The 12,709-nt window shown below is 62.4% G+C and overlaps 1 protein-coding gene across 1 annotated transcript in view; it reads right to left on the bottom strand.

Moving 5' to 3' along the window:
- Positions 1-1,157: 1,157 nt before the first annotated feature.
- COL2A1 (collagen type II alpha 1 chain) overlaps positions 1,158-12,709 on the bottom strand; it is a 30,934-nt gene continuing 19,382 nt past the window's right edge. The window contains exons 28-54 of the mRNA XM_073788764.1: positions 12,420-12,473; positions 11,992-12,045; positions 11,598-11,651; positions 11,359-11,412; positions 11,090-11,134; positions 10,832-10,930; positions 10,523-10,630; positions 10,136-10,189; positions 9,780-9,833; positions 9,308-9,361; positions 8,907-8,960; positions 8,511-8,618; positions 7,855-7,908; positions 7,458-7,511; positions 6,632-6,793; positions 6,282-6,389; positions 5,968-6,075; positions 5,628-5,681; positions 5,376-5,483; positions 5,174-5,227; positions 4,935-5,042; positions 4,605-4,658; positions 4,059-4,166; positions 3,361-3,649; positions 2,740-2,927; positions 2,180-2,422; positions 1,158-1,736 (exon numbers count right to left, since the gene is read on the bottom strand). Coding sequence (XP_073644865.1) covers positions 1,590-1,736; positions 2,180-2,422; positions 2,740-2,927; positions 3,361-3,649; positions 4,059-4,166; positions 4,605-4,658; positions 4,935-5,042; positions 5,174-5,227; positions 5,376-5,483; positions 5,628-5,681; positions 5,968-6,075; positions 6,282-6,389; positions 6,632-6,793; positions 7,458-7,511; positions 7,855-7,908; positions 8,511-8,618; positions 8,907-8,960; positions 9,308-9,361; positions 9,780-9,833; positions 10,136-10,189; positions 10,523-10,630; positions 10,832-10,930; positions 11,090-11,134; positions 11,359-11,412; positions 11,598-11,651; positions 11,992-12,045; positions 12,420-12,473 — 2,631 coding nt within the window. The 3' untranslated portion in view covers positions 1,158-1,589. The remainder of the gene's footprint in view (positions 1,737-2,179; positions 2,423-2,739; positions 2,928-3,360; positions 3,650-4,058; positions 4,167-4,604; positions 4,659-4,934; positions 5,043-5,173; positions 5,228-5,375; positions 5,484-5,627; positions 5,682-5,967; positions 6,076-6,281; positions 6,390-6,631; positions 6,794-7,457; positions 7,512-7,854; positions 7,909-8,510; positions 8,619-8,906; positions 8,961-9,307; positions 9,362-9,779; positions 9,834-10,135; positions 10,190-10,522; positions 10,631-10,831; positions 10,931-11,089; positions 11,135-11,358; positions 11,413-11,597; positions 11,652-11,991; positions 12,046-12,419; positions 12,474-12,709) is intronic.

Raw genomic sequence — 12,709 nt, 5'->3', positions numbered from 1 at the left:
TCTGGCCCAGGTCGGGACAAAGGGGCTACTGTAGTGCAGTACTGTCACCCAGGGTGGTGCGTTTTGATCTGACCACAGATGCAGGGCTTTCTGTCCCGCTGCTTCTCTTCCCTTCTGGTTCATTCATCAGTTACCAGTGCAGCAGTTGCTATTATTTCTAGGTTTGACTGGGTACCCGGGAAATGGGTGGGCTACGAGGGATCAGCTTTATATGCTGATGCAGATGGGACTCCTCTTACCAGGGACTGAGCTGATGCTCACGATCTGTTGAGCTGCTTTGGAATAAGTCGCTCTGACACCACTGTGGGCAGTGAAGTGAGCTAGGGAGCAGGATAGGCGCTGAGTGTGGCTGACAGGTTGGAACGAGACTCCACTATTCAGCTCCGTATGTGGTCTGAGAGGCTTCCATAAGCGTCCGCAGACCTCTCCCCCTTGCCCCCACTAGCTCTCTTGGTATATGGAAGGGTTGTTTATTTAAAATTATGAGATAGCTCTTCTAATTGTGTGTTCTTATGTTTGCGATTCACTCTTTTAGTTTGTCAGGAACTAGCCCCCTCTAGTGGAAAAGGTGAGCACCTCCTCATTTTTGCCCCACATAACACGAGTCTTTGGAAGGCAAGAAGGGACCGGCTGTCCCTCCGTGTGTTGAGAAGACACCCATGGAAGCTTTAGGTGCCAGCCCAGCAAGTGAGGAACGGGGGCCGGGAAAAAGGAATAAGGGGTGGGGCGAGCGTTCAGCACTAACACTTCTGCTTGAACTGAAGTCTGAGGGAAAGATACAGATAAATAGATTGACTGGTGCACTGGGCCTCTGTGGATTCCCTCCCCTGCCCTCCCCCCCGGCACCGTGCACCCCCCCCCCCCCTCGGGGCGTCTCTGGTCTCTCCCGAGTGGCACGACACAGGCCCCACCTCCCCGTCGGAGTTCAGAGAGCATCTTTTCTCTTGCACTAATACGCCTGGAGGTGTGTCTGGGCTTATGCTCAGGAACAAGGCCGCCCCCTCTCGTGTGCCTCCCTTCCCAAACCTCAGTCTCTGTTCCTAGTTCACCCCTGGGTTCCACTTGGTGCCAAAGTTTACGAAAGAGGATTCTGTCCTGCCCACAGACTCCAGGACTAATGACAAATAAATCACAAAGCACAAGCCAATATGTACTTTCCAATAATTTTTTTGTTTTTAATATCAATTGACATTTTAAAAAATACAGAGGTGTTTGACACAGAATAGCACCATTGTGTGGGACACACACAGTTCCTGCGCCCGGCACCCGAAGGGGGGGTTCTCTTGCCTGGGCTGGGGGGCAGTCACTCAGGGGGCGTTTAACTCACACCAGTTAGTTTCCTGCCTCTGCCTTGACCCAAAGGTCTTACAGGAAGACAATAAATAAATAGAACACCGAGATTTTATTTTGCAGTCTGCCCAGTTCAGGTCTCTTAGAGAAGGGAGAAAAGTCCAAACTGTGAGAGGGTGGGATGAATGGACGTCAGGTCAGGTCAGCCATTCAGTGCAGAGTCCTAGAGTGACTGGGATTGGAAAGTACTTGGGTCCTTTGGGTTTGCAATGGATTGTGTTGTTTCTGGGTTCGGGTTTTTACAAGAAGCAGACAGGCCCTATGTCCACACCGAATTCCTGCTCGGGCCCGCCTATGTCCATGGGTGCAATGTCAATGATGGGGAGACGTGAGGTCTTCTGCGACCGGTACTCAATCATAGTCTTGCCCCACTTACCGGTGTGTTTCTAGGGGAGAAAGAGAGGAGAGTCGGCGGATGCCTTACGATCCGGTGCCAGCTGCCCTGGACCCCAAAACCGAACACACGCGGGGGGCCTAGACCTCTCTTGGACTGGCCTCCGCCTCGACGCCAGTCCTCAGCAGCAGGGCCTCCTCCCCCTGCCCTTCTCCTCCCCACTGTCCACAGTGACCCAGCCTGCGAGGGCAGAGGCCCACACACGTCGCATGAGTGTTCCTCCAAGTCACCGGACACGCTGAGCCAAGGGAGGGGAGGGGACAGAACAACACGCCCCTCTCCCTCACCTGTCGCTCTGCGTGGCATCCCCACGTAGCCCGTCAGCGCTCGTGCCCCTTTAGGGCCACGATGCCTGCTGTGGACCAGCCCTCTGCCTGCTGTCGCCCGGGGCCCCAGGCGGCTCATCTCTCTGGCGGCCCAGCCGGCCTGACTCACCGTGCAGCCATCCTTCAGAACCGTATACGTGAACCTGCTGTTGCCCTCGGCCCGGATCTCCACGTCGTTGGAGCCCTGGATGAGCAGGGCCTTCTTGAGGTTGCCAGCGGCCTCGTCCAGGTAGGCAATGCTGTTCTTGCAGTGGTAGGTGATGTTCTGGGAGCCCTCGGTGGACAGCAGGCGCAGGAAGGTCATCTGGACGTTGGCGGTGTTGGCAGCCAGGTTGTCATCTCCATAGCTGAACTGGGAGGGGCAGACAGCAGTGGCGTGAGGCCCGGGCGGGACAGGGCCCTCCGAGCGGGGTTTGCAGGAGCTGAAGGGGGCTGGGGAGGGGTCACTGGGAAGACACGTTTGCTTCCGGGGAGTGGAGCAAGCCTCCGAGGACTCTTCCTCCACCTCGAAGTGGGAAAACATCCCCCTCCTCCTCTTTCCTTCTTCCCCTGAACTCTCCCCCAGCCCCCATCCAGTGAGAATGTGAGCAAGGCGCTAAAGACTGCCGGGGAGAAAGCAGAGGGGGATTCTGATGCGCCGTCCCTGGCCTAGAGCACGCGGGGACTCACGTGGAAGCCACCGTTGATGGTTTCTCCAAACCAGATGTGTTTCTTGTCCTTGCTCTTGCTGTTCCACCAGTTCTTCTTGGGAACGCTGGCCGGGCTGGGGTAGACGCAGGTCTCGCCAGTGTCCATGTTGCAGAAAACCTTCATGGCGTCCAGGGTGCAGCCCTGGTTCGGGTCGATCCAGTAATCTCCTGCAGCGGAGAGGCAACACCCCATCGGGGCTCAGACAGGCACAGACACACGCTCCCGAGAGGGCCAGGCCTGCCTGGGGTGACAGAAAGGCCTATGGGGACACCAGGGGCAGAAGAGCAGGGTGTGAGGGCCACGTGCGGCCAAAGGGAGGGGAGAGGGAGGGATCCGGGTGAGGAGACCCGGATGGGAAGGTCCAGGGCTAAACAGGGGGGCAGGCAAAGGCACAGGAGCAGGGCCTGCCCGGTGGATGGAACTCTACCCTGAAGTCACTTCCACCATGTGGCCATGACCGGACGGGACCAGGGCTGCAGTTTCTCTGCTGTGAAATGGGGGAGCCACCACCAGTGCCAGAACCTTCCAGGCCCAACTCTGCCCCTCCTTCTGAAGGGGGCCGTGCCCAGCGGGGGCGGGGATCCTGCCCTCCGGGCTCACCGCTCTTCCACTCGGGGTGGCAGAGTTTCAGGTCCCGGCAGGTGCGGGCGGGGTTCTTGCGGGATCCCTCGGGGCTGCGGATGCTCTCGATCTGGTTGTTGAGGGACTTGAGCGTGGCATCCACCTCGGCGTCGTGCTGTCTCAGGTTGCCGGCTGCCTCATCGGCCCGCATGTACTGCATGGGGTCGGGGCCCTTCTCTCTCTGGCCTAGGCCAGCAAAGGCTGACATGTCAATGCCAGGGCCAGGGGGACCTGGAGGGCCAGGGGGTCCAGGATTTCCAGGAGGACCCTGCAGCAGGAAACAGAGAAATCAGCCAGGAATTACAGGGAGACGCCCCTCCTGTGTCCATCCCCGCCTGCTAGAATGTACTAGGATGTCTTCTTCCCAGTCCCATGAGGTTGTGTGTGTGTGTGTGTGTGTGTGTGTGTGTGTGTGTGTATGTGTGTGTGTGTCTGTGTGTCTGTGTGCGTGCGCGCGCGCGGAGCAGGCCAAGACCAAGAAAACCATAGAATGCTCCCTGTTTTTTCATTGGCCCCTCTCTTCTATGTCTCATGGACTCTGAACTTCCAGGGAGCTCCCAGGATAAAGGATGCTGTCACATTAGCTGCAGGCTGATGCCCCGAAAGAAGCCCTTCGCATCCGAGAGCTCAAGCCTCCCGGTGCCGGGAGCACCCCAGACGGCAGGAAGGACACTCACAGCAGGGCCGGTTTCGCCTGAACGTCCACGGGGTCCAGGAGGGCCAATGGGGCCGGGGATTCCATTAGCGCCATCTTTGCCAGAGGGACCGACGGGGCCAGGAGGACCCTGCAGGCCGGGAGGGAGAAAGACAGTGAGAAGAGAGCCATCGACAAAGGGAAGGTCCAGGAGAAGCCGGGGCTGGTGAGGCTCATAGCTGCTCTCTTCCCAAGTCTTCCCATTTCTCAGTCATGGAACCCCACGCTGCTCTCCGTGTGGCCAAGAACCGGCAGGACGGCTTCACGGCTCTCTCACTCCCTACAATCCCCTTTGTAAAATCCTATTCCCAGGGAGTCTGTCTGACAGCCGAGAGCTGCGCTCGTGGTCGTCCTATGGCCTCAGGTACTTCTCTGGCCACAGTGTCACCAAGCCAGTCCCACCTCTGCTGCTGAGTGAGGCGCCTGAGCCCGAGGCTTCCCCAGAAGCAGCCACATCTCCCTCCTCACCAGACACCTGACCAGCACCCTGGTCCCACCCCGGAGGAAGGGTTCACTCCGTCTCACTTACTCTGGGGCCAGAAGGGCCGGCAGGACCAGAAGTCCCTTGGTCTCCAGCGGGACCCTGTGCAGCAGGAAGAGGCAAAGGTCAGAGGTCAGCACGGACAGGGCCCCATCTTCCACGTCAGGAGGCCTTCTTGAATACGTATATATACTGGGAGTTGGGGGAGCGCATACACGTCCCGCCCTGTGCCCCTTCCATGTGCTTCTCCCTGCAACCCTGAGGAGGCCCTGCACATTTCTCAGGACGATCCCCAGCCGCCTTAGCAGCATGGGAAACGCCAGTGGGCTCCGTGAAGGGGGACGCCTTGGGGAACCGAGCACAGCCTGCGGCACTCACAGGGGGGCCGGGCAGACCCTGCAGACCAGTGAAGCCACGGTGTCCTTTCAGTCCCCTCTCGCCAGCCTCTCCCGTTTCTCCTTTGTCACCTCGGGGGCCTTGAGGGCCCTGGGAACAAGACACAAAGACACAGGTTTGGTCAGCTCAGGCCAGCCTCACCCGCGCCAAGGGGCCCCAGGTCCCTGCTGCCCCCTGAACCTGCCTGTCGGGGACCCAGCACAGGACGCTCAGATACTCACTGGCATTCCCCGGGCTCCAGCTGGTCCTGAGGGTCCCATGGGGCCTTGTGCACCCTGTGGGGAGAGTGGGGGCAGCGTCAGAGCACAGTCAGGACAGGGACGCGCCCAGGGCCTGCGGTGGGGGAGGGCGGGTGGTGGAACGCTCCCTACCCATGCAGCCACCCTCCTCCACCGTGGCTTTTACTGACTCGAAGATACTCACAGCTTCTCCTCGGTCTCCCTGCTTGCCGACTGGGCCGGCGGGGCCAGGAGAGCCAGGGGGCCCTGGGGCTCCGGGGGCACCCAAGGGACCGGTCTCACCACGATCACCCTGTCAGGAGAGAGGTCTCCGGCTCAGAGAGGAACGTTCCAGAAGAGGCAAGGAGAGACGTGATTCTGACCCCAGCCCTGCCAGGCCAATGGGATGTCCTCCCCGCCCCACCGTACTCACCTTGAGTGAGACCCCGATACCCACCTTGACTCCAGCTGCACCGTCTCTGCCAGGGGGGCCGTCAGCACCAGGGCTTCCCTGCGCAAAGGGAAACACGCCATCAGAGCTGCCCACCGTCCCCGCCTCTGCTTCCCGTCCTCCCTCAGGAGCCCAGGTTTGTGCCCTCCCTCCAGCCAAAGCTTCCTCAGCCAGCTTCCTCCTGCCTCCCCGCCGTGGGCCCAGCTCTTAGTCTCCGTGCCCTCTCTCTCCCATCACCACCCTCCCATCACATCTGGGCGCTTGGGCTCGGCCCATCTGTCACCCCCTTCTCCAGGGCTCCCCTCTCCCTAGAACGGGCTACCCCACAGCGGATCCCACTGCACACCTCGCGTCCAGGTTCACCCGCAGGTCCAGTCAGGCCAGGAGGACCCACGGGGCCAGGGGGACCTCGGTCTCCAGATGCTCCAGGAGCTCCCTGCTTGCCAGGCTCACCCTGGGGGACAGCGACAAGGAGGATGAGTGCGCGCTCCGAGGCCCCTCGGAGCCCTTCTGGGGAGGGCGCTGACCGCGGGTCAGTTCAGACGGTGCGGAGCGGTGGCAGCCTCGGGGTGGCCAGGCCACCGAGAGCACCAGGTGAAGAGCGTCCACCTGAGCCAGGCGGGGCCCAGCTCGCCCGGAGGAAGGGGCGTCCCCACTCACCGATGGGCCGGGCAGGCCGGGGAATCCTCGCTCACCACGCTGCCCCGGCAGACCGACGATGCCCCTCTGACCGGCCAGACCCTGGGGACCTGGAGGACCGTCGGGACCCTAAGGGAGGAGAGGAGGGAGGTGAGAACTTGAGAAGTGACACGGAGCCGCCCCCCGCCCCTCCGTGAGGTGGCAGCTGCCCACTGCAGGGGTCAGGACACTTCTCTCTGCAGCGCCCGCCCCACCCCCGGCAGTCCCACAGTCGTGCTCCCCCCACTCTGGGCTCTGTGAGCCCACGTGCCCTTCACACTTCTGCTCCAGGGACCTTGGCCCTGGGCTCCCCAGCCTGGGGTGGGACTTACAGAAGGACCGTCATCTCCAGGCTCTCCCTTCTCGCCAGGGGGTCCAGAAGGACCTTGGAGGCCAGGGTCACCAGCTCGGCCAGGGGGGCCGCTGTCTCCTCGAGCACCTTTGGGACCATCTTTTCCAGAAGGACCAGGTGGGCCAGGGGGTCCAGGGTTGCCCTAGAAGGAGCAAATGCGGGACGTGAGAACTCATCTCACCCTTCACCATCCTTCCAGGCTGCCAAAGCCACGGTGACCCTCTGGGGGCTTCCTCCACCGTAAGGGCAGCTTGACCCCCACCCCGGGCTACCTCTTCCATCTTCTCTCCCCCGTGAGCTCTGGCTTCAAGCCAGCCTGGCTTCTCCAGCCTCTGCACACTTTCCTTTTTCTGATCGACCTGGACTCCCTCCTGCCTCCTTCCCTGTGGCCTCAGTCCCACCACCGGTCCTCAAGGAACAGCTCCAGCCTCACCCCTGGCCGCTAAGCCTCTGCGCCCGCTCCCTCTGCGCTTGGCAGTGTTGGTGAGCTGGGGGACTTTCCCCAGGAGCAAGATGCAGACATCCTTACAAAGCACAGTGTGCTCAAGAAGTGTGCGTCCACGACGAAAGCAACTGTACCAGCCCTGTCCTGCCCACGGAGCCAGAAGCCCATGGCCAGCAAGAGGGCCCCCCGCCCTGCTCCCAGCTGTCTGCAAGGAGAGCAGGTCCCTGTGGTCAGTTAACTACTGTTCCCAGGAGTGGGGATGGGCACAAAGACGTGTGGGGGACTGGGCCAGACTCTTCGACCCCTGCCTGTGCCTCCCATGCCTGGAGTTAGGGAGGAAACAGCCGGGGGCAGCACTTACATTGGAACCTGGGGGTCCGACGCGGCCTGCAGCTCCGGGGAATCCGGTGGCTCCCTATGTGATGAGAGGAGGACCCTGAGGACCTCAGACCCTCAGGAGGCCCAAGAATCAAATTTGGGGGGCGGGGGTCTCATAGGCTGGTTTGGAAAGGAGCCAGGGGCGCACGGCAGCAAGGGGAGAGCTAGAGAGGGAGAAAGGGCCCCCAGGTCTGGCCACCGCCTCGGGCAGCTGCAGCTTCTCAGCCTCCAGCCCCTGCAGGGGGAGGATGCAGTGGGGCAGTCAGCGCTGTAGGGGCGCCCTCTCTCGGGGGGGGGGGGGGGTGGGTGCGAGAGAAGCCGCTGCCCCTGCAGTGCCCTCCACTTGGCCCAGTGACGGTGGGAATGGGGGCCTCACTCACCGGGGGGCCTTGAGCGCCTCGGGCTCCTTTAGGACCAGTCACACCAGTAGGACCCTGGGGAGGAAGGAGGGAGACGGTGAGGCCCGGTCGCCCCGGGGGAGGGCTGTGGGCTTCTGGGCGCGGGTCCCTTCTGAGCCCCGTGGACTCCTGAGAGCTCGGTTCTCGGAGATGCAGCTTTGTCAGCACTAAAATCCCAGCCTGGAGAGGCTGTCACAGGTGGGCCTGCCACCCCGACCCACGGGAGACTCGTATTCTAGGAGATCTCGGGGAGGGCAGGCCCATCAGGTGTCCTCAGAGCCAGTCCAAGGTCTCCCAGGAGACTGGCCGCTCTGCCCCAGGCCTTCTGTTGCTCAGGGAGACCCAGCGGCTGGTACCCTGTGTCGGCCCCCAGCCACACACCCACACCCACACCCGCGGCTCTGAAGGCCAGCTTAGCTCCTTGAACCTTTACCCCTGAGCACAAATTCCTCCTCCCTGCAGCCTCCCCTCCTGTGGCTGCAGCAGCAGGCTCCAGGGTCTGCTGGGTGGAGGGCCCTAAACACAGGCGGGCAGCCCCAGGCCTCCTAGCCACCTCTGCCTGCCCAGGCCCCTCTCCCGGCACCCAGCACCGCCTACCGTGTGGGATCGGTTTCGGGGGGGAGCTCAGCGTTACCCACCTGAGGCCCGGGAGCTCCAGAGGGGCCCTGAGGACCCGGGGCACCGGCGTCACCTTTCTGGCCAGCCTCTCCTTGCTCGCCTTTGGCACCAGGCTGGCCGTCAGCACCCTGTTCCGGGAAGGAGGAGGCCAGTGAGTGCGGGCAAAACACTCGAGCTTCCTCCAAAGGGGCCAGGGACTGTGTGAGTGTGTGCGTCCACCCTGGGCCTGGACACCGAGTCTCGGGTAGGACTGTCACATCGCTGTGGAGATGTGGACGCAGAGGGGCCACTTCCCTCTTCTTTAAATCCTGTCCTTCCCTCCCCCGCAGGCGGGAAGGTGTCCTTTGGGAATGACTCGAGCTGGCCAGAGTGGAGGGCATGGGAGGGAGGGAGGGAGGGTGGACAGAGATACTCACAGGAGGACCAGCAAATCCAGCGGGCCCGGGGGGTCCAGTCTCTCCACGTTCACCCTGTGAGAGAAGAGGGCCGGGAGGGGTGAGGCTCAGCTGCCGGCCTGCTCTGTTCCCTCCTGTGAGCCCAGAGCCCGCTCTGGCCCAGCCTAGCCTACTGCACAGTAACCCTCAGAGAGAAGGGGGTCGGGAGGCTCTCCGTCCTAAATAAAGGGACCCAGGTCAGGAAGCCTCTCACGGTCGGAGGATCTGGGGACCCGAAGGCCCTCCACCCTGATCACATCATGGGGGGGGAACGTGCCTTCTCCCTTCCTTTCTCATCTCTCCTCCCACCCCCAGGCCCAGAGGGCAGGGTGGGAGCCGTGCCCGGGGGGCCTGCAGGGCCAGGCTCAGGGGCAGATACTCACCGGGGCGCCGCGAGCACCAGCAGTTCCTGAAGGACCAGGAGGTCCAACTTCTCCCTAAAGTGGGTCAGCGGGTGGGGGGGGTGGACAAAAGCCAAGGATGAGGGACGTAGGGTGAGAGGGGGCCCTTCCAGGGCAAAGTGCATCCAGAGAGCCCTGACGGGGGGACGGGGGCTCTGGTCTCCCCTCCGACCCGTGGCATGTTCTCCCCTTGTTGCTTTGGCCATACCTGCACCTACTCGGGGACTTTGCTGAAGACACCCATACCCCCATCCAACTGCTTCCCTCGGTGGTGCACACGGCCATGACTTTGCCTCTAAGAACAAGCCCCCACCCTCCACTCCTTGCAGCCGCTGCAAGGCAGGAGGCCGACAGGTATGGAGCGAGGGGAAGAGACAGCAGTCTTTGGCAGGAGATGAGAAAGAGATTCGATGGGGGAGGTGAGGCAGAGCGAGGAAAGGGATCCACGACTCACCTTCTCACCGTTGGCACCAGCCGGGCCAGGGGGGCCAATGGGGCCAGTCAGACCCTGGGGGAGAGAAGGCGGAGTGAGGGGCAGGGAGAGGCAGCCAGGGACGCGGAGTCTAACAGGGAGCCTGGAGACGCTGCACCCAACGGACCTTGGTGTACCCTCGCGTGGCCCCCAGAGCTCCCTCTCACCCTGGGGCCCCCACTTTTGACAGGGAAGTCCTTGTAGTTGCCCAGCCCACAAAACTGAGATAGGAGCAGAGACCACGCTCACACGCTGCCCCTCTGTCCCCTGAGTGCATGAGGTCCCCTGCATCTGTCCCCATCCCAACCCCAGGGAGCCTGCAACCAGCATCCACTTACCCGTCCACCGTCCTTCCCGGGGGCTCCCTCGGGGCCTTTCTCACCAACATCACCCTGTGGGATAGAGAAAAACGGGCCACCTTAGGGAGCTACTCCAAGATCCCCTTTGCCGGCTCAGTGCCCCCCCTGAATGGGGCTCCAGGCAGAGCTCAGAGCCTGGCCAAGAGGGATTTGCTGCAGTCTCAGGGTGGGTGACGGGGAGTAACAGAAGTGAGACAGAGGGAAGTGTCAGGCAGGATGTCACTCAAGGTCAAACGGAGAGCCTGGGAGGGGTCTCCAAGTTCCTCAAGAGGGTAATGGGGACCCTCACCGCCTGGTGCCGTGGGGAGCGGGAGGGAGTGCGGGGAAGCCCAGCTGTGGCGGAAGCGCGCTCAGCCTGGTACTCACCCTGTCTCCCTTGGGCCCAGCGATGCCAGCTGCTCCTCTCTCACCGGGCATCCCCTGCAGACCTGGAGGGCCCTGAGCCCCAGGGGGGCCACCTGGGCCAGCTGCACCCTGCGGTGGGAGAGGAGTCTGTGGAAGGCAGCACTTCCCCTGGGCCCCCCAGGCCCCAAGCCCCCTTTCCTTCCCTTCCTCCTCTGCCCAGACCCCTTTCTGTCTCATCCTCCATCCCTCCCTCCTTCCATCTTCATCCCCCCTGAGCCCCCTCCCCTTCCAGCCCAGAGGACCCCCGCCAGCAGGACCCGCCTCACTCACTTTGGGACCATCAGTGCCAGGAGTGCCAGGGAGGCCGCGGGGCCCCTGGAGGCCCTGGGACCCTGGAGAGCCACGTTCCCCTGGGAAACCTCGTTCACCCTGTGACAGAGACACCAAGGAGGAGTCAGGCAAGAGAGATGGGGCGGAGGCCCAAAGAGAGAGGAGACCCAGGACGGCTGTGCTGGGATGCGCGGCAGAACCACACGGGAGGGAGCAGGCCCAAGGAGGCCGCGCGGAAACAGTGGACGGGACACTCACCCTGGGACCCACGAGGCCGGGAGCTCCAGCTTCACCAGGAACGCCCTGAAGAACGAAGAAGGATGTGTGAGAGAGCAGAGGCTTTTCTGTCCCAGATCCTCGGCGGAGCTGCCCTCCTGCTGGGGGCTGAGCTCAGACCTGGGCAGCAGGTCCTGGACATTCCCTGGCCTCCTGGGGCTCCTTGTGCCCACTCCTGCCCTTGCCTCCTGGGCATGAGAATAGATCTTCCCACCTAAACAGGCTACAGGTTCAAAGAGCCCCAAACTCACCTGGTCACCTGGTTTTCCACCTTCACCTGGGGGACCAGGCGGGCCAGGAAGTCCCTAGAAGCCAAAGTGACTTGGTTAGGAAAGGAGTGTGTTTGCTGCCACGCCCTGCAGGGAGGCCAGCACAGTGCGAGAGCAGGTGTAGGGGAGGGGGTTCAGGGAAGACTCATCCCTGGGTCCCCCTCAAGGGGGCACTGCTGCTGCCCCAGAGCCCTGCGTGTGGACGGGATCCAGCCGCCTACCTGGAACCCAGATGGCCCAGGAGCACCCTGCTCGCCTCGTTCACCGGCAGGTCCCTGCAGAGGAAGACAAAGGCGAGCTGAGCCAGCCTCCAGAGAATCTGGGAGCCTCATCTAGGCCTACAGGGGCCTGGGGCCGGCCCGCAGGAGGGCAGGCGACACCTTGCCTCACTGCCCAAGCAAGGTGTGCATGCCTCGCTGTCCTCCCACCAGTGACCCGCACCCCTGACAACCCCGATGGGGTCCAGGCTGCCTCCTGGGACGCCCTGCCTCCGCTCAGGCTGGGTCAGGTGTCCTGGATCAGCCCAGATCCACACCTGTCAGCTCCCTTACTCCCCACCTCTACCCACAAAGCTCCTGCCCACGGGCCACCTGGAGAGGCTGGGCAGGTACTTACAGCAGGTCCAGGGGGGCCTGCAGCTCCTGTCTCACCATCTTTGCCAGGGAGACCCTAGAGGGGAGAGAAAGGGGTGAGGTAATGATACACTCTTCTTCAGTTCTACAGATCCCAGGACCAGGCAGGTGTACTCTGTGGCCCAGAGTTTCTAGATGATCCCCTGCCTGAACTCCATTTCCACACCTTCCCTTCCTGTCCTTTCCCGGCCCCCTTCGTTCCCTCGGTCCTTCTCAGCATGGGAGCCTCCTCCATCTCTCTGGGCTGCTGTCAGCGATCAGAAGTCTCCCCGTGCGGACTCCCAGAGCAGCATGGGCTCAGCCGCGGGAATCCACGCGGCCAGCTAGGGGCCCCAGAAGCGTGCCATAGGGCTGCTCTCTCCTTGCAGGGGTCCAGCAAACGCTAACATGGGCAGTGGGGAGGGTACTTACTCTCAGACCAGGAGCACCAGGCAGTCCTTTCTCACCAGCTTTGCCAGGCTCACCCTGGAAGAAAGAGTGCAGGGCCATAAGGTGGAGGGCTGTGGTGGGAGCGGGGGTACGGCCAGCTTGGGAGATTGGGGCTTGAGGTCACTGCCTCGCGGACAGCAAAGGCCAGAGCCAAGTGTCAGCACCTCTCTTGCGCTCAGAGGTGTGAACTGATAGCGCTGCCCCGTGGATCAGCGTCATGGCTGAGATGCCCCAAGGGCTCTAAAGAGCCCTGGGTTTCCCCCGATCACGTT

Source organism: Tursiops truncatus, chromosome 11, assembly GCF_011762595.2.
Source record: "Tursiops truncatus isolate mTurTru1 chromosome 11, mTurTru1.mat.Y, whole genome shotgun sequence".
In the NCBI taxonomy this organism is placed as follows: domain Eukaryota; kingdom Metazoa; phylum Chordata; class Mammalia; order Artiodactyla; family Delphinidae; genus Tursiops; species Tursiops truncatus.
The sequence above is the reverse complement of the archived record's forward strand: the minus strand, read 5'-3'. Positions and strand labels throughout refer to the sequence as shown.